Raw genomic sequence first — 25,109 nt, forward strand, 5'->3', positions numbered from 1 at the left:
GCGGGGTATAAATAAAAATTTATTATTATTATTATTATTATTATTATTCCATTTACTGTATTTATTTTCCCCGATTTGAACTATAAAATGGTGATTTCCTTGAGTCAAAATGAGAGTACCCCTAAATATTTTTTAAAGAAAAAAAAAAGCACTGATTACGGAACAGTTCATGAAGTGGTTCAATAGGTAATAATGTTTATAATTGGCCCTTTTGGTTTCAGTGGTACTTGCTGCCTAGAAGGTAACAAGGTGACTTCTTTTGAATGTGCATAGCTGCTACTGGATTTTTTAGGAACAACAAAACACAGCCTCCCAGAGTGGCTGGGGCAACCCAGTCACATGGGCGGGGTACAAATGATCACCACCACCACCACCACCTCCTCCTCCTCCTTCTTCTTCTTCTTCTTCTTCTTCTTCTTCTTCTTCTTCTTCTTCTTCTTCCAGTTTAACACACAATTTGCACTTGAGAAGGGCGTTCTGCTCTGGTAGGCATTTTGAGTGATAATGTCAGATAAATATTCTGTGTTAACTAACTATGGTATAAAGGTATAAACTATGGTATAAAGTTCTGTACCTTTCTGTACAGAAAAAGGTAGTGGGGGAAATCCTATTTGAATTGGGGGAACATTGAAGTTGTTGGAAAAACCAAAGAAGAAATTGACTATTCAAATGAGCAGAAATTCCAAGAGAAGTTGGGATATAGGGAAATGGGCTATATATATATATTCAAAATATAATATTAGTTCAAAACAAAAATGCAATTTTTTACATAGTGCCTTAAGGGTGCTTTTATATGACTCTTAATTGTATATAGAGGCTTTCATTTTTCTAAAGGGTTTTTTATGTTTATAGATACATTGTAATTGCATAGTGGCAAATAACACCCACACCCACCCACACACGACTTTACCAATGCCTTAGGCTGCATACACACCATCCATTTAAAGCATGCACACACTCCCCAGGTATCCTGGGAACTGTAGTTTATTAAAGGTGCTGGATATTGTGGGTCTGTGAAGGGGTAAATTGCAGTTCCCAGGATTCTTGTGTGGGGTAATGTGTTTTAAATGTATGGTATTTATGCAATCTTAATCTTCCCATGTGGTAACTGCGGTGTCCTCTAGGAGTTAGTGCACTGGTGGGATGGAGAGGATTGACATTCCTCAAATGTTCCTTAATGAACTTTGGTAAATTACATTTGTTCCCTAAACTTCAGCATGTATCTCTCACAGTGTGTATAGATGCCAAGCCAGTCATTTTTGATGGAAAAATAACACTTACAGTGGTACCTCGGGTTACATACACTTCAGGTTACAGACGCTTCAGATTACAGACTCCGCTAACCCAGAAATAGTACCTCGGGTTAAGAACTTTGCTTCAGGATGAGAACAGAAATCGTGCTCCGGCGGCGTGGCAGCAACAGGAGGCCCCATTAGCTAAAGTGGTACCTCAGGTTAAGAACAGTTTCAGGTTAAGAATGGACCTCTGGAACGAATTAAGTACTTAACCCAAGGTACCACTGTATTGTCATTTGATAGTGATCACGTCTGATGTTTTTTGTTTTCCTTGTTAATGTTATTTATAGTGAAATATTGGGAGGAATTTCCCAGGAACTCAATGGGGTTCACTTCTGAGTAGACCTATATAGGACTGAACCATTATAGGCCTCATCTCTGCAGTTTCTGTTTTGATTTTGCAAGAATCTCAGTCACGTGTATTTGCATAAAACAGAGACAAGATCTCACAGTACTACAGTGTATTATGGCAAAAACTTTCATGGGCTAGAGATGATGTTGTGAAAAGAATGTAAACAGTGAGATCAAATGGCAATGAAATGCAAACAGTACTATCTATGACAATTCCACTTCAGAGTAAATGTATGTCAAATAAGAGTAGTGATAATTCACATCAGCAGTAATAATGCAATCATTGATATTCATAGTGGGACAGAAAGCCCCAGTCCCTATTAAAGCAAAATATAATTGAATGGAAATTCTTGATAACTTGTAGTCAGTTTCATGCCGGAGTCTCTCTTTGTTTAAAAACAAGTTGAAATACAGTGGTGCCTTGGTTTACAAACTTAATCTGTTCTGAAAGTCCTTTCTTAAACCGAGGCGTGCTTTCCCTAATGATGCCTACCACCGCTGGTGCCCTTCTACTGTTGGGATTCCTTTTTTAGACCAAGGTAAAGTTCTCAAACCAGGACACTATTTCTGGTTTTGCGGAGTTTGTAAACCGCATCGTTCTTAAACAGGACTCTTCTTAAACCGAGGTACCATTGTATTCTACTTCTCGCTGAATGTAAGATTTGTGCCAGGGTACTCTTATTTGTAGAGACTGGTCCAGTTGTCCATGTAGAATGCCGAAGGGTGGGGATGACATTATAGCATATATCAAGTTGGAAGATGAGTGTGGTCAATGAATCCTTGATGTGTGCCTTTCATGTAACTTACATTTAAGCTTTAATATAATTGTCACATGCTTTTTTTTTTTTGCATTTCATTACCACTTGATCTCACTGTTTACTTTCTTCTTTGTATACCCAAGTACCTGCCAACTGAAGATAACAACTTTATGCATCTGATGAAGCAACAAGGCCTCATTGTTATGTTTGCTACAACAGACTGACATGTCTACCTCACTGGAAACTGTTACAATGAAATAATGCATTTTGCTATCAGGACTGGGTCGGGGTGGGCAAGTTATTGCAAGGTTCTGAAATAGTTAATCGATTTATTTATGAAAATATTTATATGCCAATGTAGCATAAAAATATATCACAGCCATTTACAACAATATAGAAACAGAAAACTAAGCCCTAAAAAGTTAAAAAGAAAAAGAAATTAAAAACAAACACGATTGTGAGGGATGTAGTCTTAATTGCCTGCATAGGCCTGGTGGAATAGAAAGGTTTTCAGCAGGTGTTTAAAAATTGGCACAGAAGGCGCCCACTGTTACATCACCTTCTAGGGTGCCAGTGTAATGTTTCTTCATAACCCTGAAGTTGGCATGTTTTAACAGTTTCCCAGCCCTCTTTTTAGTGGTGAATGGTTTTTCATAATTTAGTCAAAGGTAAGAGCACCTAGCAGGGACGCGGGTGGCGCTGTGGGTTAAACCACAGAGCCTAGGACTTGCCGATCAGAAGGTCAGCGGTTCGAATCCCCGCGACGGGGTGAGCTCCCGTTGCTCGGTCCCTGCTCCTGCCAACCTAGCAGTTTGAAAGCACGTCAAAGTGCAAGTAGATAAATAGGTACTGCTCTGGCGGGAAGGTAAACGGCGTTTCCGTGCGCTGCTCTGGTTCACCAGAAGTGGCTTGGTCATGCTGGCCACATGACCCAGCTGTACGCCGGCTCCCTCGGCCAATAAAGCGAGATGAGCGCCACAACCCCAGAGTCGGCCATGACTGGACCTAATGGTCAGGGGTCCCTTTACCTTCTAAGAGCACCTAGCAGAAGTGGCCATGAAAATCAGTGAGAGGGTACATGTTCTCTTCTATGTGTATCTCTACATATCACTGTAATTGAAATACATTATTATTACTAAATGTATTACTTGGCGTTCAACAGCAGGCTTCAGGGCAGATTGCAGCAATCTAAAATTCAGTATTGAAAGCAGTTGAAGCAAGTGACAGGAATAGGATGATTCCCCAAAATACATATCTCGGGTATCAAAGGCCAGGGCAAAGAGGTACATCTTTAGCATATCATCAAAGCTGTATAGTGAGGGTGCTAGAAGGGGTCAGCAACCGTTTTCAGCCATGGGCCAGTCCACCGTCCCTCAGACCACGTGGTGGGCCGGACTATATTTTGGAAAAAAACACGAACAAATTCCTATGCCCCACAAATAGAGATGCATTTTAAATAAAAGCACACATTCTACTCATGTAAAAACACGCTGATTCCCGGACCATCCGCAGGCCAGATTGAGAAGGCAATTGGGCCGCATCTGGCCCCCGGGCCCTAAGTTGCCTACCTCTGTGCTAGATGCACCTTTTTGGGAAGGAATTCCACAGCCTATGAGCTCCCACAGAGAACGCCCTCTTTCAGCTTCTGAGGGTGGTGGAACTGCCAAGAGGAGTCCTGCTGATCTTAACACCCAAGAGGGAAGGAGGTGGTCTTTGGGATATTGTGACATGACCTTATTGACGTCGTTTCATCTGTGTGTATGGTGTATGAAGACAATTTTCTGTCCCAAGGGGCTCATCCAAGTCGGGTGAATTAACAGAGAAAGGAAATGGAAGTGAAGGCAGGGCTAAACGGGTGAAAGCTGTGCACCCCTTTCAAGACTCTGTGAATGTAAATGTCCTCTGTGTACAGTTACCAAGGCTTGTAGCCCTAGGTAAACCAAGCTCACTCAGAAGTAAGCTTTGCTGAATTCAGTAGGGTCTATTCCCTAGTCCTGCAGTCTCTCATGGCCAACCTCCTAGGGGCCACATAGCAGTGATGGGCAGGGCTGGAGCTTGAGTATGTTTGAGTAGTATGTTTGTTGCTTGAATGGTTACAAGTCTATCTCTAGTCTAGCTATTATTCTAGTAAATTTGGTTTTATACTTATAAGCCAGTTTGCAGTGTTGTTTTGTTGCATGTTAACACTACAGACTAAAAGCCCTAACAGAGCAGAGGGGAAGGACCATGAGATGTGTTCCTCCTGCAGATGAACACACAAGAAAAGGAAACAGATAAAAAAGTACAGTAAACCCAATGCCCCAATGGTGGCGTAACTTTTGACTGCACAGCAGCTCCCAGCATGAGCCACCACTTTGCAAAACTAGACTGTCTGATGTGCCACTTTCCCAAACTCACATTTTGTTAGGTTTGCGGTGATCTGATAATGCATATGGCAAGCAGTTCAACATGGCAGAAGTTGGGACCCACCACGCAGTCGCATTTAACCTTTCCCTTGAAGAGATAATTTTCTGGTTATCTGCCTTACTACATTTCATCCACGAGAAATATTGCTCCTTTATAAAGGACTGTTTGGAATCGACAGTTCAGGCCCTTCCATGCAATATGTGCGTGGCCAAGACTTGGGACATTCCAAACACACACTTAACTTCTGAGATTGTCTGGCTAGCTGTATGGCCTGAGAAAACTGGAATCCTTTTTTTAAAAGCAGCATTAAATTTGAATTCCAAGCTCTTTTGAGAATCCTATTTGACTTGCTTGTCTTCTCCATATAATTTCCTTGCAATTTGTAGCAAACCATTGATAGAACCTGTGATATACTGTGATAAAGTAGAGGTGGGGGGCAGGATAATACAGAGGCGTAACCAGGATTTTTGTTGGGGTACCAGGCCTTTTGTTGGGGGGCAGAGCCTCAGTTAGCTATGTATTTTAATTGATTGGGGGTGGCCCAATGGCCTGCTTACTTGTTTTAAGGAAGCATATATGCATTTCTTAGAAAAGGATTACCCACCAGAGGTGATTTGTCATTCTCTGCAAACACAGACCCAACAGACTGAACTTATGCTTGCAGGAAATGAATTTGAATGTGGCTAACTTGAGGTATTGATGGGATGTCTCAGTGGCTGTCTCTTGTCAGGTCAGTAACCTGACAATTGTGAGCCTTCTGCATATTGGAAAAATGAATCACCCTGAGCTGCTGGAACTCACATCTGCTCAGGGTTATTATCAACATCACTTAGCAGCTTCATATATTACCACTATGACGCTATTGTCATGCATGTTGCTTCTCAGAGCACAGAAGGTTAGGTCCCTGCCCTGAGCAGCTTACAAGCTAAAATTTGACACAGATGAAATAACAGAGGACTGGAAGAGAAGTGTGGGCAAGGGTAAACAGAGAAGCAATATGCAGCTTTTTTCAGTTGTGTATGCTTTGCGCCTCATTTTAAAACAGCTGCACAGGTTGCCGGTTTGTTTCCAGGTCCAGTTTAAAGTGCTAACGCTGATTGATCTGTGTTAAATTATTTTAGAGATCTATTCTCTTTTTTAAAAAATACTGGTTATTACAAGGTTTGTTAGATTCCAAATGTGCTCCAAATTTGCTTCTTGTTTCCATATTGCTTTTTTTTTATGGATCACTTATGTAAGAGAGAGCTTACATATTTTGACAAAAGAAAATTTTGCCCAAGGGGTTTGGATGCAGAAGGAAGAGTTTGCAAAGTCGTGCCCGTGTGTGTGTGTGTGTGTGTGTGTGTGTGTGTGTGTGTGTGTGTGTGTGTGATAAATACACACTGTGGGAAATGGAAACATAGATAGGGCAAAGGTCTGTTTTATAGTTGGGACCGAGTAGGCAGAGTGCCTACATGGCACGCACTTTCTGATAAGATCAGAATGTCTACAATCTCCTGGCATTGCTGCTGCATCCACATCCATTCTGCCAGATTCTAGTTTCTGGCAATTGACTTGTTTCATTTCCTCTGTGGAAACAAATATCACTGGTGTTCCCTAGATTAACCCATTCCCAGCTGGTTAACATTAGAACTTGTGCTGTCTGAGTGCTTGAGTCCAGTTTGATTGTGAGTTCTTGATCATATGTAATGTGTTCTTTGGATTGTTTCAATTTGATACCAGCTGCCCAGAGTGTGGCTTTATGAGGGAGGGGCAGAATAGAAAATACTTTAAATGAATATACCTAAAATGAGAATGCCCTCAGTCCTCTATTTGCTCTTATGACTGGCCGCCTTCTGATTCCATACATATAGTTACAACCTTGTGGTCCATTTTAATTAATCTAAAATAACTACGAGGTCTTGCTTTCCAACACACAGTCGCTGAGACATGTTAGAATTCTGAAAAGAGTGGGGAAATCCCTCTCTGTGTTTGACAGCATGTTAAATCCATGCAAAGTGATCTGAAGTATTATGCAAATAAGGGTCTTATCTTAATTACACAAACCTGAAGAGTTCTTGGTGGGAACATTCTCTCTTCCTATTATTTTCATTTCTGTGTGCCCCTTATTTTATGTCTGTGAATAAGTTTCTGAGTCCTTGAAATGTGATATACAGGTGCTTATTCTAATTAGCATTATTCAAAATTATTTACAGAGGGGGCAGGGCCCTGTCCTTGTATACTGTCTAAAGTACAATGCATGGTGATGACGTTAGGCAAATAATCATCAGTCACAATTGAGATGGCAACAGTTATGAGTTTACTAATAAAGAAAATCTGTGTATGACCAGTTCTTGTACCGGAAAAGATATAGTCAGCCGATGAGAGCTAATTCAGCAGCACAGAATACTGTATTTGGCATATGAAAGATCCATTTGCTAACAAAAATTGCAACACCAAGTTAAAACTTGAATTAACTTCCAGTGATTAAGATTCTAATTAACAGCACAAGTTATAACTAGAATAGTGATGAATGTATTTTAACTACCAGTGTTTTGGAGTGCCAGGGGAAGGGAAGACACAAGTTACAGAAAATCTGTAGCACAAAACTCATGTAGAGGGTATTATTATTATTATTCCCTTTGTTTTTTCCCCTGTATTTCACTCTTAAGGTCCCAGGACGGGTTACAACATTTTTTACTATGTTAAATATTAAAGGCATTAAAAAAAATGCTGAAATGGTCAAAACATTAATAAGAAAATTCCACGGACATGTTTTCAAGTGTTGCATGGTTTTTTTGGGGGTTTTTTTTTTTTTAGGAAGATCAAACAGTACATTTTATGTCTGTCAAAGGAGGTGTTATGCAACATGTAGAATGATTCATTGCAGACACTATTCCTTGAACACTGTTGTGACACAGTTGTAGAAGTATTAGGAGGGCGACAAAGATAGCCAAGGGTCTGGAAACCAAGTCTTATGAGGAATGGCTGAGGCAGCTAGGTATGTTTAGCCTGCAAAAGAGGAGGCAGAGGAGATATAATGGCCACCTTCAAATATCTATCACATGGTGTCACATGGAGGGTGGGGCAAGCTTGTTTTCTCCTGCTCCAGAAAGTAGGACTCAAATCAATGGCTTCAACTTAAAAGGAAGGTGATTCTGACTAAACGCCAGGAAGAACTTTCTGACTGTAAGAACTGTTAGAAAGTGGAACGGTCTCCCTAGGGAGGTTATGAACTCTCTCCTTCATTGGAGTTATTTAAGCAGAGGTTGGCTGGCCATCTGTCGTGGATACTTTAGTTGAGATTCCTCAACTAAAGTTGGCGCAGGTTGGACTAGATGAACCTCAGGATCATCTACCTTATGAGGTAGCCTTTCTGATAACATCCCTCACTAGAATGAAATCTGAAAATTCAAACATACCCCAGGTGTTTCATTGAAATTGTAAGTCTTTAAATGGAAAATGTTGATGGTTTTCGATAGCTTCTCAGCCTTTTGCCTAACATCAAGTGTGAAAATCACTGCTTTTCATTTAGTCATAATACTACAGTAACATAATGTATATTACTCTGAATTGACATTTTTAGCACTAATAATGTGCATTATTTGCATTATTAAGCATGTTGGGAGTCAGAGGTGGGTCTGAACCAGTTATACAATATACAATATACGATATCTTTATTGTCATTGTCCCATGCAGAACAATGAAATTGAAAAACTACATAAAACTACATAAAACTACATAAAACCCCCTAAAAACTCTGAAACCCCATTTTAAAATATACTATACTATAGAGACCCCTTATGCTGCATTTAGAACCAGAATTGCATTTGCATAGAAACTGTTTCTCAGGCGGCTGGTCCTGGCCTTTATAACCCTATACCTTCTTCCAGAGGGCCAAAGCTGAAAGAGATCATTTCCAGGGTGCGTACTATCCTGCACTATCTCTGCTGCTTTCTTATGGCATCTGGCACCATAGATTTGATCTAAGGTGGGAAGAGTGCACCCAATTATTCTCTTTGCAGTCTTTACAACCCTGGATAGCATTGTTTTTTCCCAGGCCGTGCAGCTCCCAAACCACACACACAGACCATAGGTTAATATGCTCTCCACAGTGCAATGGTAAAATGCCATCAACAGGTGGAGCCCTCTGTCCTTTTTGTCATCCCCCTCCCCTCCATATCTGAAAGACTGCTTGTCCTCTTTCTTGGTCCTCTTGATAGCTCCCCTGCCTACAGAAGTTTGAAGGTGGTGGCCTAGGCTAGGACATTCTCTGTGGCTGTTCCTAGCTTGTGGAATTCCGTCAGCACAGAGATGCATTTTACACCTTCATTATAGTTTCTATGTATGCTGAAAACATACCTGTTTGCTCCAGCCTTTGACCCCTGAATTATGTATTTTCAGGAACTGTCCTTCTTCTGTGACTGTTATTAGTTTTGACTTTTAAACACTGATTTTAAAAAAATACTGTATCATGTCCTGGGACCTGCTGGTGAAGGGCAGGTGGGAATAATAATAACAAAAACAACAAACCTTTCAGAAGTTCGTTATGTCTTTTGCGCGTTGCAGCAGGAGTTTGGTGTGCCATCATTTAATCACATCCAAGTCCATTTTCCTCTGCAGACTGTTTGCTTGGTGATTCGTTTTACAGCTTCTCATGTTTTAAAATCAAGCTAAGAGGTCTATAATCCACCAGGTTGTTCTCTTTCCAGCTTAAAATATAGTTGCACAGAGATCCTGTCAGAATGAAAGTAACGGCGTTAGATTGTTGAGTGAAAATAAGGTATCACACTCTATTCTTTGACCTGCTTCTTTCATTACCTCCAGTGTTTCCCAGTCTCTCTCTTAATCATCTGGTTTATTTATTTAAGCTGCGGGAATGGGTGAAAGAGGAAGAGAGATTTTCCAGGAAATATCCACTCAGCAATTCCTTGTTCATTTCTCTCTGTTGTTACAACTGGGGAAGCTGAAGCTCTCTAGAAGTTGTTGGACTTCAGCTCCCATCAGCCCCAGCCAGAGTGACCAGTAGTCAAGGATGAAGGGAGTTGTAGGCCAGCAATGCTTGGAGGGTTACCGCTTCTCCACCCCTTCATTAAAAACTTAATGACAAGGAAATTCAGTGGGCGGCCAAAAAGTTTTTGCATGGAGTTGCAATCATAGGGAAATCTGCACATCTCTTTTAATTTCTCCCTGCTGCAGAGCTCTTAAAGACACAGCAGTCTTAATTCCATCATAGCCAAACACTGATTCTGTGCTTCGGTATTATTTGTTAGAAGCGGAATTAGTACTTTCCAATTGCATGTCAGGCATTACCCATCATTTCTCCTCTCCTCTGTTGATTTCTGCCTGCCATCCATGAAAACTCTGCCAGAAAGAGAAGGTAGCAGCCTCATGTACCAGGCAGATATAGCATGACCTTTCAGCAAAAACACATTTTGCAATAATTTTGCCCACAGTGCCTATCCCTGAAAAAAATGCTCATCCTTCTGGCAATCTGAACATTTCTTATACAAGAGATCATTTCCCTTATTTTATGGCTCCCACTGGCCATTGTGAGCTTTTCAAAACATACAATGGAAGTTAACTCTTTCCCCTTTATCGTGTAGATAGGCACAATTAGCCATTAAGTGTGTTTCCCCACCCCCACCCACAAAGTGGGTTTTAGTACTGCTGCTTCATGCCTCCACAGGAAAGATGATTCACTGTGGAGCTACTTGATCCCAGACTTGCGGGTAGGCTGGTCAAAGGTTGATCTCAGTTTGTCAAACCAAACTGAAGACAACCAGACATTGATGAACATCACCACTTTCATTTGGTTTATGGCTGCTTCACACAAACTGACATTTCCTATGTGGAAGTTGCATATTCATCATGTGTCTATTTTGCTGCCTGTGCACATGACAAGATTCAGTTGTCAACTGTAGCATTCAAAGAAGATGGACGCAGTTTCCTCAACCAAAATGGCTTCCATGAGGGGAGCGCATCTCATGAGAAGTGGACCTGTTTACAGCCAACTATTACATGTTCCCCAGTCCTAGTTCAACACTAAACCAGCAACAATGAGCCTTTAGCCCTCCTGATGTTGTTGAACTACAACTCCCATCACCCCTGCCCATTGGTCATGCTAACTGGGGAGCAAAATCTGGAGGGTTACATTTTTCCTCACCCCTGCTCCAGCCTTTGTGTCTTTAAAAGCAATCTGAGCCGCAAATGTCAGCAGGTGACAATGTTTCTCTCCAGTGCCTTGAAGGGCTGCCCTTGCTGAGTCATATGTATTAAATTTATGTAAAATTAGCAGGGAGCCTGCAGTTTGTTTGTTTTCTGGCAACCATAAAATGCCTTGCCAAGAGTAGGTGGCTACAGTTTAACCATACTATTCATTAGAGAGGTTTACTCTTGGTAACTGAGGAATGGAATGGCCTCTTTAATGCTAAATATAATGCAGAAATGTGGGTCTTTTGCCTTTCATTGATATTGACAACTTCTATCTATGTTCTAAGGTTCTTGCTGCATAGGAGCTAATGGAAGAAATTCTCATATCTTCTCCCTGCAACATGAGCTGCTGTATTTGAGGTCCTGAAAGCTCCTGGATATGGCAATATTTCTCTGTTTTGCTCCCAAGCGGGTTAGATTTCTCCTTTTCTGAATTTGGCTCACTGATGCTCTTTGGGTCCCCACAATGAACTTATTTTGAGTCAGACAAAGTGAACTCATTTTGAAGATGCTGTTTGCATTCCAAAAATGAACTTACTTTGAGTCAGACAAAACGAACTCATTTTGAGGATTTGGGCACCATCATCAATGAGCCAGCCATATGAGAAGCATTAGTTATGAGATATGTTCTGCTTCTATTTCTGCTGCAGGTAACTGAATTTTGAAATTATCCCTGAGTGCAATTTCAAGCGTTTTAGAGGATTTATTCAGGACACTAGCATCACAGAAAGGAATAGGCAGTCTTCAGTGTCACTTTGTTTTCTGATGTATTCAAAGGATAGTCTTAGAGCTAAACATGTAACATTGCATTAGCTGATGCATTTTCCTTACATATCTTGGGGGTGGACTTTTTGCATACGCATATATAGTCTCATATACAGTTGCCTTGGAGTACACCCAGGCATTGAAATCAGTGGGATTTACTTCTGACTAGATATGTATGGATCAGAAGGTCGGCAGTTTGAATCCGCCGACGGGGTGAGCTCCCGTTGCTTGGTCCCTGCTCCTGCCAACCTAGCAGTTCGAAAGCACATCAAAAGTGCAAGTAGATAAATAGGTACCGCTCCGGCGGGAAGGTAAATGGCATTTCCGTGTGCTGCTCTGGTTCGCCAGAAGCGGCTTAGTCATGCTGGCCACATGACCCCCCTAGGTTTCCCCCCTAAAAAATAATGTCAAAAATTAGGGGGCATCTTATACACAGATACATCTCCCCCATTTTCTTAAATCTGAGACCCCAAAAATAGGGGGCATCTTATAAACCGAAAAATACGGTATATGTGTAAAGCATGTTGTACTATCAAAATAATGATGACAATTAGCTATGTTGGTTGTTATGTACGCTTTCCTTGATACTACACCATCCTAGGGACACAGGTGGCGCTGTGGTATAAACCACTGAGCCTCTTGGGCTTGCGAATCAGAAGGATCGTAGTTCGAATCCCCACAACGGAGTGAGCTCCCATTGCTCTGTCCCAGCTCCTGCCAACCTAGCAGTTCAAAAGCATGCCAGTGCAAGTAGATAAATAGGTACTGCTGTGGCGAGAAGGTAAACGGTGTTTCTGTGCCCTCTGGTTTCTGTCACGGTGTTCCGTTGTGCCAGAAGCAGTTTAGTCATGCTGGCCACATGACCTGGAAAGCTGTCTGTGGACAAACGCCAGCTCCCTTGGCCTGAAAGCAAGATGAGCGCCCCAACCCCATAGCTGCCTTTGACTGGGGTCCTTTACCTTTACTACACCATCCTGTACTGATTTTTTTTAAGGTAATATAATGCAATTTTGAATAGTGGGCATGAAATAACATTCAGCCACTTCTGGTTTGCTCAAATGGCTTCAAATCCTTGTTTGGTTAAAATGGCATTGACTTAAATGAGACTATGGGCATGATGAGCAAGGCATAGATTTCAGCAGCATTCTCCAGTAGCTCTGTTATTACTTGACTAGAATCCTGCATCCGATACTTCAGCTCCTGGAGTTGAGGATACTGAAGTTCCTGATTGTTTTCAAGTCACTGAAGAATACCAGTGTGGCTGAAATGCATCTGACAGTTTGAAATTTTAATCCGCAATCATAGAATTGTAGAGTTGGAAGGGATCTCAAGGATCATCTAGTCCAATCCCCTGCAATGAAGGAATACACAGCTGTCCCATATGGTAATCAAACCTGCAACCTTGATGTTATCAGCACCACACCCTAACCAACTGAGCTATCTAGACACGATACTTGTGGACTTTATGGTAGTTTTCTCTGCATGAATGCTTGTTCCAAAATGTCGGCAGTTAGCCATCTGTTTTTAAATTCATGTATTGCAACCGTAGTTTTTGGCTTCGTTACATCCATTTAGATCTTCAGTTAAAGCATATTTTCTTCATGCTATTTCAACATAGAACTATTTTGTTGTTCTCCTTTGGACACCTGCATTAAAACGAAATCCAGCTTCCCTGCATTTTTGTGTTGCAGGTGTCCATAGGCATCTTGGGTTCCTGATCTGCTTTTCGAAAGCCTTGTTGAGGCACACTTTGAGTGCCTGTCTCAGAATTTATGAATAGTATGTGGAGGATTCTAATAGCTTACTTGAAGGCAAACAGCTATGATTGAAATAAGCCCAACATCCTCAATCTATTCACTATTGTCCCAGCAAATTCTCCCATCAGCAGCCAGGTGTTTAGCAATTAGAGTCTTATAAAGATGCTATTTCTGGCATGTGTAAAATCATCCTGAGTGTCTATGAAATGTTTTACAAGTACGTTAGTGGGACCTCAAGTTTTAATTGACAACAGACTTTCCACTGATAAGGGAGTATTGCCAGACAGTTAAGGTTAAGGAACAAGGCTTGGATAGTGACACAGAGAGAGACAGAATGTTTTCTAAGGAGTGGGAGAGGAGACTCGCAGGACTGAGGGGAGTTGGAGGTGAGTAAGAAAAGCAGAGAGTCAAATTACTGAGAGGTGGAGCTAAAAGGCTCTTCAGGGAAGAGGAAGCTGCTGCAATCACACAGTGAGTCACATTACCCAAGGATTCTTTCTAGCATCCAGGTCCAAACTTTTGACTCTCAACACTAACAAATCGGTTTCTCTGACCCTGAATTTTTGCAGATTAACGCTGTTCTCCCAAAGCTCCCCTCCAGTATGGCTTCGAGGAGGAATAGCAGTGACCCAGCAAACAGGAGGAGGACAGAGAGACGCAGATCATCCCTGGAAGTTGCCTCAGGTAAGAGATGTGACTATCTGGATCTTTTGCTTTGATTACTGTAAAAGGATGAGTGGAACTATATCCTCAACCATTGCTTTTCTTTGCTGATCTTAAGATCTGTTTTGACCTTATAAGAACATTAAACCTGTCTTGCTGGATTAGCCCAAAGAGTTATCTGAAGTCCAGCTTTCTGCTTCCCACAACAGCCAATCAGATGCCTCTGGAAAGCCCAAAAGCAGTACATGAAATGAGAGCCCTCTCCTGCTGTTGTTCCCAGGCAACCGGTTACCTCTCATCATGAAAGGTAGCTTTATGGCCATCCTGACTAGCTTTCCTTAGATTTGTCTAATTCGATTTCAAAACCACCTAAGATGTTGGCCATCAGCACGTCTTGTAGCAGCAAAGTCTATACAGTGGTATCTCATGTTACAAACACTTCAGGTTACAGACTCCACTAACCCAGAAGTAGTACCTCAGGTTAAGAACTTTACCTCAGGATGAGAACAGAAATTATTTCGGTGACAGCAGGAGGCCCCATTAGCTAAAGTAGTACCTCAGGTTAAGAACGGTTTCAGGTTAAGAACAGACCTCCGGAACGAATTCAGTTCGTAACCAGAGATACCACTGTACTTTAGCTCTGTACTTCTGGTTTTTGTCTGTCTTGAATCCCCCATAATTCAGCTTCATTGGATGTCTCCAGATTCTAATATTATGGGGGATAAAAGATTTTATTTCCCTTTGGTATGTGTGTGGAGTTCACAGGTAACCTTTCCTTAGATACTTACAAGAGAGGCCTGTTTCGTTTTAACTATGTAACAACAGTGCACAGGAAACCACTGATTTATCACAATTATCTAAATACTTAATGCTACACTCAAGTCAGTATGCGACTGTTTATTTATGACTACTGCAATGCGCTCTACGTGGGGCTACCTTTGAAGGTGACCCGGAAACTACAACTAATCCAGAATGCAGCAGCCAGACTGGTGACTGGGAACGGCCGCCGAGACCATATAACACCGGTCTTGAAAGATCTACATTGGCTCCCAGTACGTTTCCGAGCACAATTCAAAGTGTTGGTGCTGACCTTTAAAGCCCTAAACGGCCTCGGTCCAGTATACCTGAAGGAGCGTCTCCACCTCCATCGTTCTACCCGGACACTGAGGTCCAGCACCGAGGGCCTTCTGGCGGTTCCCTCACTGCGAGAAGCCAAGTTACAGGGAACCAGGCAGAGGGCCTTCTCGGTAGTGGCGCCCTCCCTGTGGAACGCCCTCCCACCAGATGTCAAAGAGAACAACAACTACCAGACTTTTAGAAGACATCTGAAGGCAGCCCTGTTTAGGGAAGCTTTTAATGTTTGATGTATCATAGTATTTTAATATTCTTTTGGAAGCCGCCCAGAGTGGCTGGGGAAACCCAGCCAGATGGGCGGGGTATAAATAATTTATTATTATTATTATTATTATTATTATTATTATTATTATTATTATTATTATTATTATTTGTATGCCATCCCGTAACATATAGTTAAGTAAACACAACTGAGATGCAAAGTAAAACATAAAGCTATTAAAAATAAAAATAATCCTAGCATTAAGTACAACAAAACAGAACTTGCTGCAGATTTTAAAAAGAGAGGGCTAGATTCCCTACATTATTTGAATGGACTGGGTGAAGGTGTGTAATACAGGCATGGGAACATGTGGTCCTCTGGATATTTCTGGACTACAACTCCCATCACCTCTGACCAATAGCTATGCTGGTAGTAACTGATGGGAGTTGGAGTCCAACTATGTCTAGAGGGCCGCAGGTTCCCCATCCCTGATTCAGTACATTCAGTGGAAGGTGCAGGCTGCAGCTGTCATCTATTTCCTCTCCAAAATTTCCAATGTGCCTGTTATAAAGGAATCAGTGCAATATAATTAAAAGTGCCAAGACTGAACTTAATTCAAAATGCTGAATGTGTTTTGAGCAGTCTTTCTTAGTGGCCGTTCTAAAAATCATTACATAGTCACTGTGTTGGGAAATAATCATAATTAAATAAAAATAAAACGAAAGAGAGAGATTGAAAAATGGAAAGTACATAACTGAAAAAATGTCCCTCCCAGTTCATGATGTAAATATTACCATTGCTTGTTTGTTTATTACATTTATATACTAACTTTTCCTCCAAGGAGTTTCAAAGTGGTGGTTTTCACGGTTCTCCCATATTTTGTTCTCACAACAACCCTCTTAGGTTAGGCTAAGAGACAGCGCCTGGTCCAAAATTACCCAGTGAGCTTCACAGCTGAGTGGGGATTCAAGTCCTGGTCTCCCAGTTCCTAGTCCAACACTCACTATTACACCAGGACAATTAACCCACACAGTTAAGACTAGGAGATAATCCTTATCTCCTCATTCAGAAGTGTGATCCTTCTCTGCAACATCAGTCTTTTCCTTAGAATAATTTCCAGAGCGGTAATTGTGGTATAGTACAATTTTGTTCACAGCATATGAAGGTAGCCTGGTAGACTCATTAAAAAAGAAAGCCATACTGTTACAAAATAGTGAGTAAGCATCTCCTACCTTCTCCCACATTCTGTCCATAGACTGCAATGTAAATACAGATTCTGTTGTTCAACATCAGCCAGCTTCTCTCCCCTGCCCTTTAAAATGTTGTTTATGGTCTCTGCCCTGATTAAGAGTGCTGGAGAACCTGAAAGCTTGCTCACTACTTGGTAATATTTGGGTTGGCCCAGGAAAGTTACTGCTTCCTATGAATTTGGGAAACTTGTGCACAGGATTTTGCTCAGTCTTGTCTACTCTGACTGGAAGGTTCTTTCCAGGATTTCAGGGTGGAGACTATCTCATCCCTAGCTGGAGATGCTGGGAATGAACCCGGTGCCTTCTGTGTGCAAAGCGGATCCTCTGTCACTGAGCTACGGCCCTTTCCTATGTTTACTTAGAAGTAAGCGCCAGTGCATTCAGTGGGGCTTACTGCCTAGTAAATGTGTCTAAGATAGGGGTCAACAGCACATTGTTTCATCATCCCATAGTTATCCTGCAGTCAATTGGAAGCCACGGAACCCGCGTCAGACGTTCGGGTTCCAAAGAACGTTTGCAAACCCGGAAAACTCACTTCTGGGTTTGTGGTGTTCTGGGAACCAAAACATTGGACTTGCAAGGCGTTCGGAATCCAAGGTACGACTGCATTTGAGTTGGGCACACTCCTGATGAGAAAAATACTTTACACAAGATCAGCGCTTGGAACCTCCCAAAGCTGTGGGGCAGGCAGGGGAAGGAATGTTCAATTGCAAAGACTTTCCTCAGTGGTGAGCCTTCATGCACATTTTAACCTGTTCTACTTGCGGACTTGCAAATGAGTCGTTGTAGCTTTGTCAATAGTATCCTATGTGTAATTCTATGTTGCTTTGCTTTGGTTTTTTTATCTTTTTAGACAGGATTACATTGTATAATTTGTATCACAGCAGTATCCACACTTTTTGTCTGCCCCGGATCTTCCAACATTCAGCATTGTTGAATGTCCCCGAGTTCTAATATTGTAAGAGAGTTTGTGACAGATTTAGTATAGTGGAAGTTAGAGAGAATGAAAGAAACAATCAGGTGGAAGCCAGGCAATTATTTCCTTGGATGGGGCTCCTGCTTCCCGCTAGCAGTTCAGATGTCAATATTTCTTTGCAAGATAGTTGGCACGTCTAATTAAAAATGAAAGCTGCTTTGTGTTAAGCTCAGTGGTTTGTTTTTCTACAAGTTGCATTGTGGCTGAGTTCAACAGTTTACTCCTAGGCAACTGTGCATAAGCCAAATTGCAGCATGCTAACCACTTCACCACCCTTGACAGGCTCTCTTTTCTATGGCTCTTGCATTATATACTGCTGCTCTTTGGGATGTGTTTGTGCACGGACTATTATCTGCAAATTCCTCTTTTAGCGTGTGCAAAATGCCATTTCTCCTTGTGTCTCAACACTGGAGTGAGCTTTAAGTGTGTGCAATGTGGGTCTAGAGAGAGATGTAGCCTCAGGACAGGTACTTTGCTTCCCGATCCAGAGTTTATAGAGTGATGCTGTTGTGATTGACTGCTCGAATTGCATCATATCTTCTGATGTGTTGTGGTGATGTGGGAGGAGTGGTCCTCAGTATGGGAATGGCTATAATTAATTTTTTTCTCTGTGGCCTCCATGTCATACATGTGCCATGTTCAGGGCTGGTATGAAGTCACACCACTGACCGGGGCATGGCTGAGAATTGTGAACTAGAAGAAATGCAATGATGCACTTTTAATTTTGTATTTGAAATTATGTTTGTAAGCAGCCTAGAGGTTCCAGTGGAGGCAGTGCACAAATCCAATTTGTAGAAATAAAAAGTACCCCACTAAAGCACAAGTTACTTGTACCTTTTAAAAGTAAAAGGATAGAACAGAATATGCAGATTTGATGCATGTTTTAAAAAGCATTCTATATGAATATATCAAAAGCGTAAACAAGGTTGACAAATACACAAGTTGGCCTTAATGCTCCTTACGTAAGGTTGCCAACTTACTCGAGTAATGTTTAGAGGTGCAAAATGCATTTTAATCATGACACTATTTCCCTGTGCCACACATGTTCTCCCCATGACTCTGCCCCTTTTCAGCCCTTTCATGGGTATATCTGTCTTGGCAGTAGCATGTCTGAAGTTCTGTTGGCATGGTGGTGGTGCTCTGCCAAATCCTGTAGCCCAACCTTTCCCATTCTGGTGCCCACTAAATATTCTGGACTAACTCTCCCATCAGCCTCGGCCAGCATGGTCAATAGCTGGGATGCTGGAAGCAGCAAAATTGGGTGGGAACCAGGTTGGAAAAGGCTGTTTGTTACAGTATATGGAACTTCAGTACAGGATTGTGTTCTGAAAGAGTGCAGTCTAACAGGAAAACAGTGACACTGCATAACAAGTGTGCTCATGGGCTGCTTTCATTCATTTCAGCATAGCATGTGGGCAGGAAAGCATCCTGAGGCATTGTGCCTTTCTATTTAAATCTTATTTTAAACAAAATGAAAATGGAGCAGCAAAACAGGAAAAGTTTGTGATGATTTGAAAATAGAAATATTTCCCGTTTCAAAGGTTTTGCTAACTTCGCATAATAGGTTGCCCCAAACCTTTTATATTTTGACCACGTCCTGTTTATAAAGCTGGTGTTTACAAAGCAAGATTTCTGCCTTCTTGTGTGAACCAGGCATGATTTCATCTACTCAGCCGAGCCCAAAGCACATTTGGTCGCTTCTGGTCACTCGAAGGCTGCCACCTCTTCCTTGAAATCCTTTGTTCCTAGGCGTTTTTCAGGTTATGTCCTCTGATGTTTGCTTTCCCCGTGTATGAAATTTGTTGCTGTTCGGTGCTCAGTTGACTCATCAGTGTTAGTGAGTCAACAGTTACAATTCAGCTAGATTTGTGCAAAGGGAAACAGCCTGGTTTCAACTGAAATACACCAGTAGATTAAATGAAAAAGCTTCTAGCAGATGCATGGAGCAGAAGAAGAGAGTGTATTTCTTAACATAAACCCAGCTCCTAACTCCTTACAGGAGTGTTATTGTGTATAGCAAAAAAAAAGAGAGGTGTTTCAGGCATCTACAAAGCACACCTGTGTTTTCTCTCCTCTTTATCTACCATTCATAGTAGGGGTGATGAACCTTTTTGAACTGCTTGGCCAGATCGTTATCTCTCCCTTCTTGGCAAGCTAACTTTATCTGACATCATATTGATCCCACCCACCCGTCAAAGTTGGCATTTTGGGAGGAAGGTATTCCATCAGCTGATGCAGAGGCAGAAAGGGGAGTTTAGTCCTGCTTTCTGTAGCCGTGACTCTGCCTGACATCACACGGTGGGTGTGGTTTGCAGGAAATGTGGTGGGCCACGTTTGGCCAGCGGAACAGAGGTTCCCTGTCCTTCATGCATAAGAGTTGCATCCTTCTTCTTCTTCTTTGGCAATCACTCATAGCCGAAGAAGATTGTTTCCCATAAACACAGTTTTAACAGTGGGTCTGTGACTGTGGAGGCCAGTTCTGGATCCCCACATCCTTCCACAGTGGGGACATAGGTTTCCATGCGGGAGTTGCTCACGGCGAGGGTTTGCCAAACATGCCTTCCTCTTAGCACATTTCTCTCTTTCATCCTGAGTTTGAACGTCTTCAAAGCCCATGACACCTTTGGTAAAGGCTGTTCTCCAATTGGAGCGCTTGCAGGCCAGTGTTTCCCAGTTGTTGGTGTTTATACTACATTTTTAAAGATTTGCCTTGAGAGTCTTTAAACCTCTTTTGTTGACCACCAGCTCCATGTTGGAGTTGTGTAACATTTGTAAGCAGCTTAATGTGTGGTTCAGCCTTACCTTGAGAGCAGTGTGTGCACCAGCCCCAGCAGCTGCCCGGAATATGGGGAGCTGGGCTGGAAACCACTGTTCACTTAAGGTGAGAGATCAACTCCTCTGTAGGTATACCTTTTGCAACAGTTAAATTTTGGTGTGTGGTCACATCCCACAATGTAATAGCTTGTCATCCTTTGTATAAACAGATCTCGCTCTGGGAACCTTAAAGGTTATCAGTGTTTTGTTTTGTTTTTTAAGTGACTCTAGTATTGGCAAGGTTTGACATCCCTAGAGAGCTTGGCTTGAAAAGGGGCATTATCAGGAACACCTGCAAGATAACTTGGCAGATAAGTTCTTCCTCTGGATTTTGCTTCACATAGGATATTGGGTGTTGCCAGAATCTCCCTTCTCTATAGCAAATATTCAGTGGCCGGTCCCTGTGAGAAGCTGCAGAGTTCAGGAGATTCAAATAGCAGTTCCCGGGGAGCAAAATTATTATTAGGACTGTGGCAAGGGGTGAAAGGGTTAAACTCTGTGGTCCGAGTGCTTCTTCCTCCCACACATACCCCCTACACTCAGCTGTTGCTTTCCTTTTGGCTGTGTTTGCCATGATGTACTGGATGCTTCTTTTTCCAGAAGAGGATGGAGACACAGGAATCCTTTTTTTAAAAAAAAAAGAACAATATTTGAAGACATGGGTGTTTTTCATTCTCGTTGTCTGCAACTTGTGGGTGGTTAGAATATTTGCAACCAAATTGTACCCTGAGATGAGTCAGCTGTATGGTTTCATTTTCACAAGACCCCACCCAGGACTGGTCTGGTGCAAGACTTTTATTGTTTGATTTATTGACAGTGCCCGTTTCTGCTTTCAAATGCAGCTTTAACGTTTGTATAACCAGATGTCTCTTTTAGGACGCCACAGTATCACTATTCCTTAAAAGGGACCCGGCTGTTTTAAGTGTTGGCATTGCCCTCTGCAAGGATCAGCATTGCCTTATCTAGTCTGGCCTGGTGAGCTGCTTGACCATTGTCCTGATGGGAGTGAGGTGACACCCATCATGGTTTGCTAGCCATGGGCAATCTTATCTTATTCACAGTAAAGGTAAAGGGACCCCTGACCATTAGGTCCAGTCGTGACCGACTCTGGGGTTGCAGCGCTCATCTCGCTTTATTGGCCGAGCATGACTAAGCCACTTCTCGCGAACCAGAGCAGCGCACGGAAACGCCGTTTACCTTCCTGTGGGAGTGGTACCTATTTATCTACTTGCACTTTGACATGCTTTCGAATTGCTAGGGTTGGCAGGAGCAGGGACCAAACAACGGGAGCTCACTCCATCGCAGGGATTCGAACCACCGACCTTCTGATCGGCAAGTCCTAGGCCCTGTGGTTTAACCCGCAGTGCCACCCGCGTCAGGGCTGGGCAATATATCAATACATCATCCAAAACCAGTTTCAAGTTCATATCATATTTTTGACCTTGCAATATATTGTGAATCATGATTTGTGTGTACTACAGAAAAATCACAATGTGGGGAAAACCTTGGAGCCAGCCATTGCCTCTACATAGCTCCATCCTTATTTCAGACATTGTGATTTATCAGTATATCACAAAGTTTAGCTGGTGATATAGCATGTTGTTGAAAACCAGATGTCGCCTAACCCTAATTCGCATAGATAATCTGGTGAAATCTGTGCCTTGGGTCATCAACATCATGGAAAGTGTAGAGCAAGATATACTATGGCTGCCTTTGCATGTTACTGTAAACCATAAGCTGTGGCACACCATAAAGGAATAAATTTCACTCAATTTCCCTCCTCCCCATTAATGTTGGAATGAATCAAGCCACAATCCTTGGCTTAGCATTAAGTCGAAAATGGGTCTTGCTTTGTTTCATTCCCCGCAAACCACTGTTGGTAAGCCAAGAGCAAACCTGGGCCACAGATCATTGTTAACCACAGTTCTTAGTTCCAGTATAATGCTAAGCCAGGGACCAGGGGTTGTTTCCTCACAATGCTAGCGGCATTGGATAAATTGGATACATTGCATGCACAGTAAGTCATAGTTTGTGGCTTATTATTATGGGCAAACACAGCTAATATCTTACTGAACGGACAGTTGCTTAGATGTTCACTTTAAACAGCCTAACCTACTGAATGTACTCTTTGATGCAGCATCTTCCACCCCACCCTGCTCCCTCCATCTCATGAAAGAGTTAGACCCCAAAAAGGCCAGGGGGAGGGGAAAGGGCTCTTTCAATGAAAGTTATGCTTAAGAATTCCATGGCACTTTGCATCTTCATACTATAATGCAGTTATTGATTAACTGATGCAAACAACTGTTTAACTTCTTGGAAACTTGAATGTGGTTTGCAGATAACGGTTCGGGAAATGTAGCATCCAGTCACATGACATTTCAGTTTCTACTTCATAGCTGCTTCCCTGAAGTTTGGAGATTTGGTGGTAAAAAATACATTTCTCACTCCTTGTTACAAATGACCAGGTTTCCTTTTGTGGTAGCATGTGCACCTCTGTAAAGTTTCCAAGTGGTAAATAAAATCATTTGCAGCCACCTAAAGAGCTTGTTGTGGTCATGTTTTAAGTTGTGCCGGGGAAAGATTTGATAACACTACATACAGCACGGAGTTAACTTTTCACCTGATTTGCAGCCTAATATAAACTTCCACTTGGCCACGCTGGAGCCAACAGCGCCAAAGTTTTCAGCAATGTGTGTAAGATTTCAGGAGCACTGTATAGTTTTACCTCCATTTAATAGATGGCGGATTTAGAAGGGCAATCTGTGCAGGAAACTTGCTTCTGGACCCAAATGGCTCTTGCCCCATCAGAGGGTCATGAGAGGAAGGCAAAGGAAGGCACAGCTCTTCTGTATTAAGAAGTCTTTTAGCAAGATCCGATGCATGCTTACTAGGAAGTAAGTCCCATATTCACCAAAGCTTACTCCCAAGGAAACATGCCTAGGATTGCAGCCTTCGATATACACGGGCTAAGTGGCCTATGAGGTTCACACACTTCAGTAAGGATGCTACATTTTTATGGTGCCCTTCCTGTGATGTCCTCAAGATGGAGCACATGGTCCCCTCTCCCCACATCCTCACAACAATCTTGTGAGGTAGGTGAGGCTGAGAGTGGCTGGCATAAGGTCATCTAGTGAACTTCATGGTTGAGCTGAGATTTCAACTGGGGTTTCCTCAGGTCAGTGCTGTATCTACTGTGCCAGGCATGTCCAACTCCCAAGAGACTACGATCTACTCCCACTATTAAAAAAATCTGGCAGTGATCTACCCATTGGATTGACTGGGGGAGGCTTCACCTAAGTCAGGGGTCAGCAAGGTTTACCTCGCCTGGTCCGGTTCACACCTGGGCCGCAATTTCCTGCATCTGCACAGACACGATTTCCGGCATCGGCGTAGACATGATTTCTGGAGTCTGAGCATGCACAGACGCGATTTCTGGCACCGTGGAAGCTAGTCCCCACGCTGCACCAGTTTAGCGCAGTGCACAGGGACTCCCCCAGTGGGTGGTTCATGGGGCAGTTCGTGGGCCGGTTAAAGGACCCCTGTGGGCCGCTTGTGGCCCATGGGCGCTAGGTTGCCTACCCCTGACCTAAGTTGTTGAGCTTTTTAAATATTTTTTTTTTAATTGTGAGATCGGTAAGTATCACACAATCACACAATCAACCAGGATCACAATCAACCAGTTGGACATGCCTGTACTATGCTACATGCTGGTTCTAACTTCATGGTAGAACAGTAGGATAGGTAGACCACCTATCCTACTGTTGGAACTGATAATCTTTAAAAATATCTTCACAAAGTACAAAAAAGTGGTTTGTTGTTGCTTATTTATTTTTTGCTTTGGGACCCAAAAATCCCTGCATATTAATACTACCTAATATAGAATATACTAGAAGGCAGCCCTGTTTAGGGATGTTTTTAATATTTAATGCTGTATTGTTTTTAACACTCGATTGGGAGCCACCCAGAGTGGCTGGGGAAACTCAGCCAGATGGGTGGGGTATAAATAATAAATTATTATTAATTATTATTATAGGTTCAATAAATCAATCATCAAGACTACAAAAGGGAGCAAAGTCACTAAATATATAATATTTGGGGGTTGACTGGCCTAAGACCATCTCACTCAACTCAGTCACCATCTTTAACCTTAGCTTTCAGCCCTGTATTCCCTTTCCCTCTCAGGACATCAGGCAAGCAAACAGGACCAACGGTGTCCCCTCCCCCGTTCACCACAGCCCAGGCACAAAGAGGGTAGCTCCCTGTCCTTGCCCCAGTGTAAAAGGAAATGCTTGCTCTTGCTGAAAGATGGGATGGAATCTTTTTCCTTTCTGAACGTCCTAGTTAAAGCTGGGAATTCTAATGTGACTAGTCTAAAAGCTGTCCATTTGGCTAAATGAACAGAGGTGTGCACACTTGTGTTTTCCGATACGGAAAGTCAAACTGAGTGGAGATGGTAAAATCCTTGCTGAGCAGACTCTGCACTTGACTGTACTTGTCCAAAATCCATGGAATGTGCCTTGTCTAATCTCGCTAGTTGTGTCTGCAG

General features: G+C 42.3%; 1 protein-coding gene and 1 long non-coding RNA gene across 5 annotated transcripts in view; one reads left to right on the forward strand and one right to left on the reverse strand.

Moving 5' to 3' along the window:
- Window positions 1–25,109, forward strand: part of BAK1 (BCL2 antagonist/killer 1) — a 39,620-nt gene that overhangs the window by 2,510 nt on the left and 12,001 nt on the right. For 3 of the 4 annotated variants that reach the window (XR_014008563.1, XM_081195899.1, XM_081195897.1), the window contains exon 2: window positions 14,094–14,208. Coding sequence is in view for 3 of the 4 variants with exons in the window: in XM_081195899.1 (XP_081052025.1) it covers window positions 14,127–14,208 (82 nt within the window). In the remaining variant the exon portion in view is untranslated. Of the gene's footprint in view, window positions 1–12,930; window positions 14,209–25,109 lie in introns of those variants that run through there. The other variant, XM_081195898.1, reaches the window with a different exon arrangement.
- On the reverse strand, window positions 5,963–17,400 carry LOC308587943. The gene is made up of 3 exons (XR_014008569.1): window positions 16,756–17,400; window positions 9,323–9,526; window positions 5,963–7,801 (listed from the first exon to the last, which is right to left on the reverse strand). It is a non-coding gene; the product is annotated as an uncharacterized lncRNA (long non-coding RNA).

The sequence above is a fragment of the Podarcis bocagei genome (genome assembly GCF_964188305.1).
Source record: "Podarcis bocagei genome assembly, chromosome: 5".
Lineage (NCBI taxonomy): Eukaryota > Metazoa > Chordata > Lepidosauria > Squamata > Lacertidae > Podarcis > Podarcis bocagei.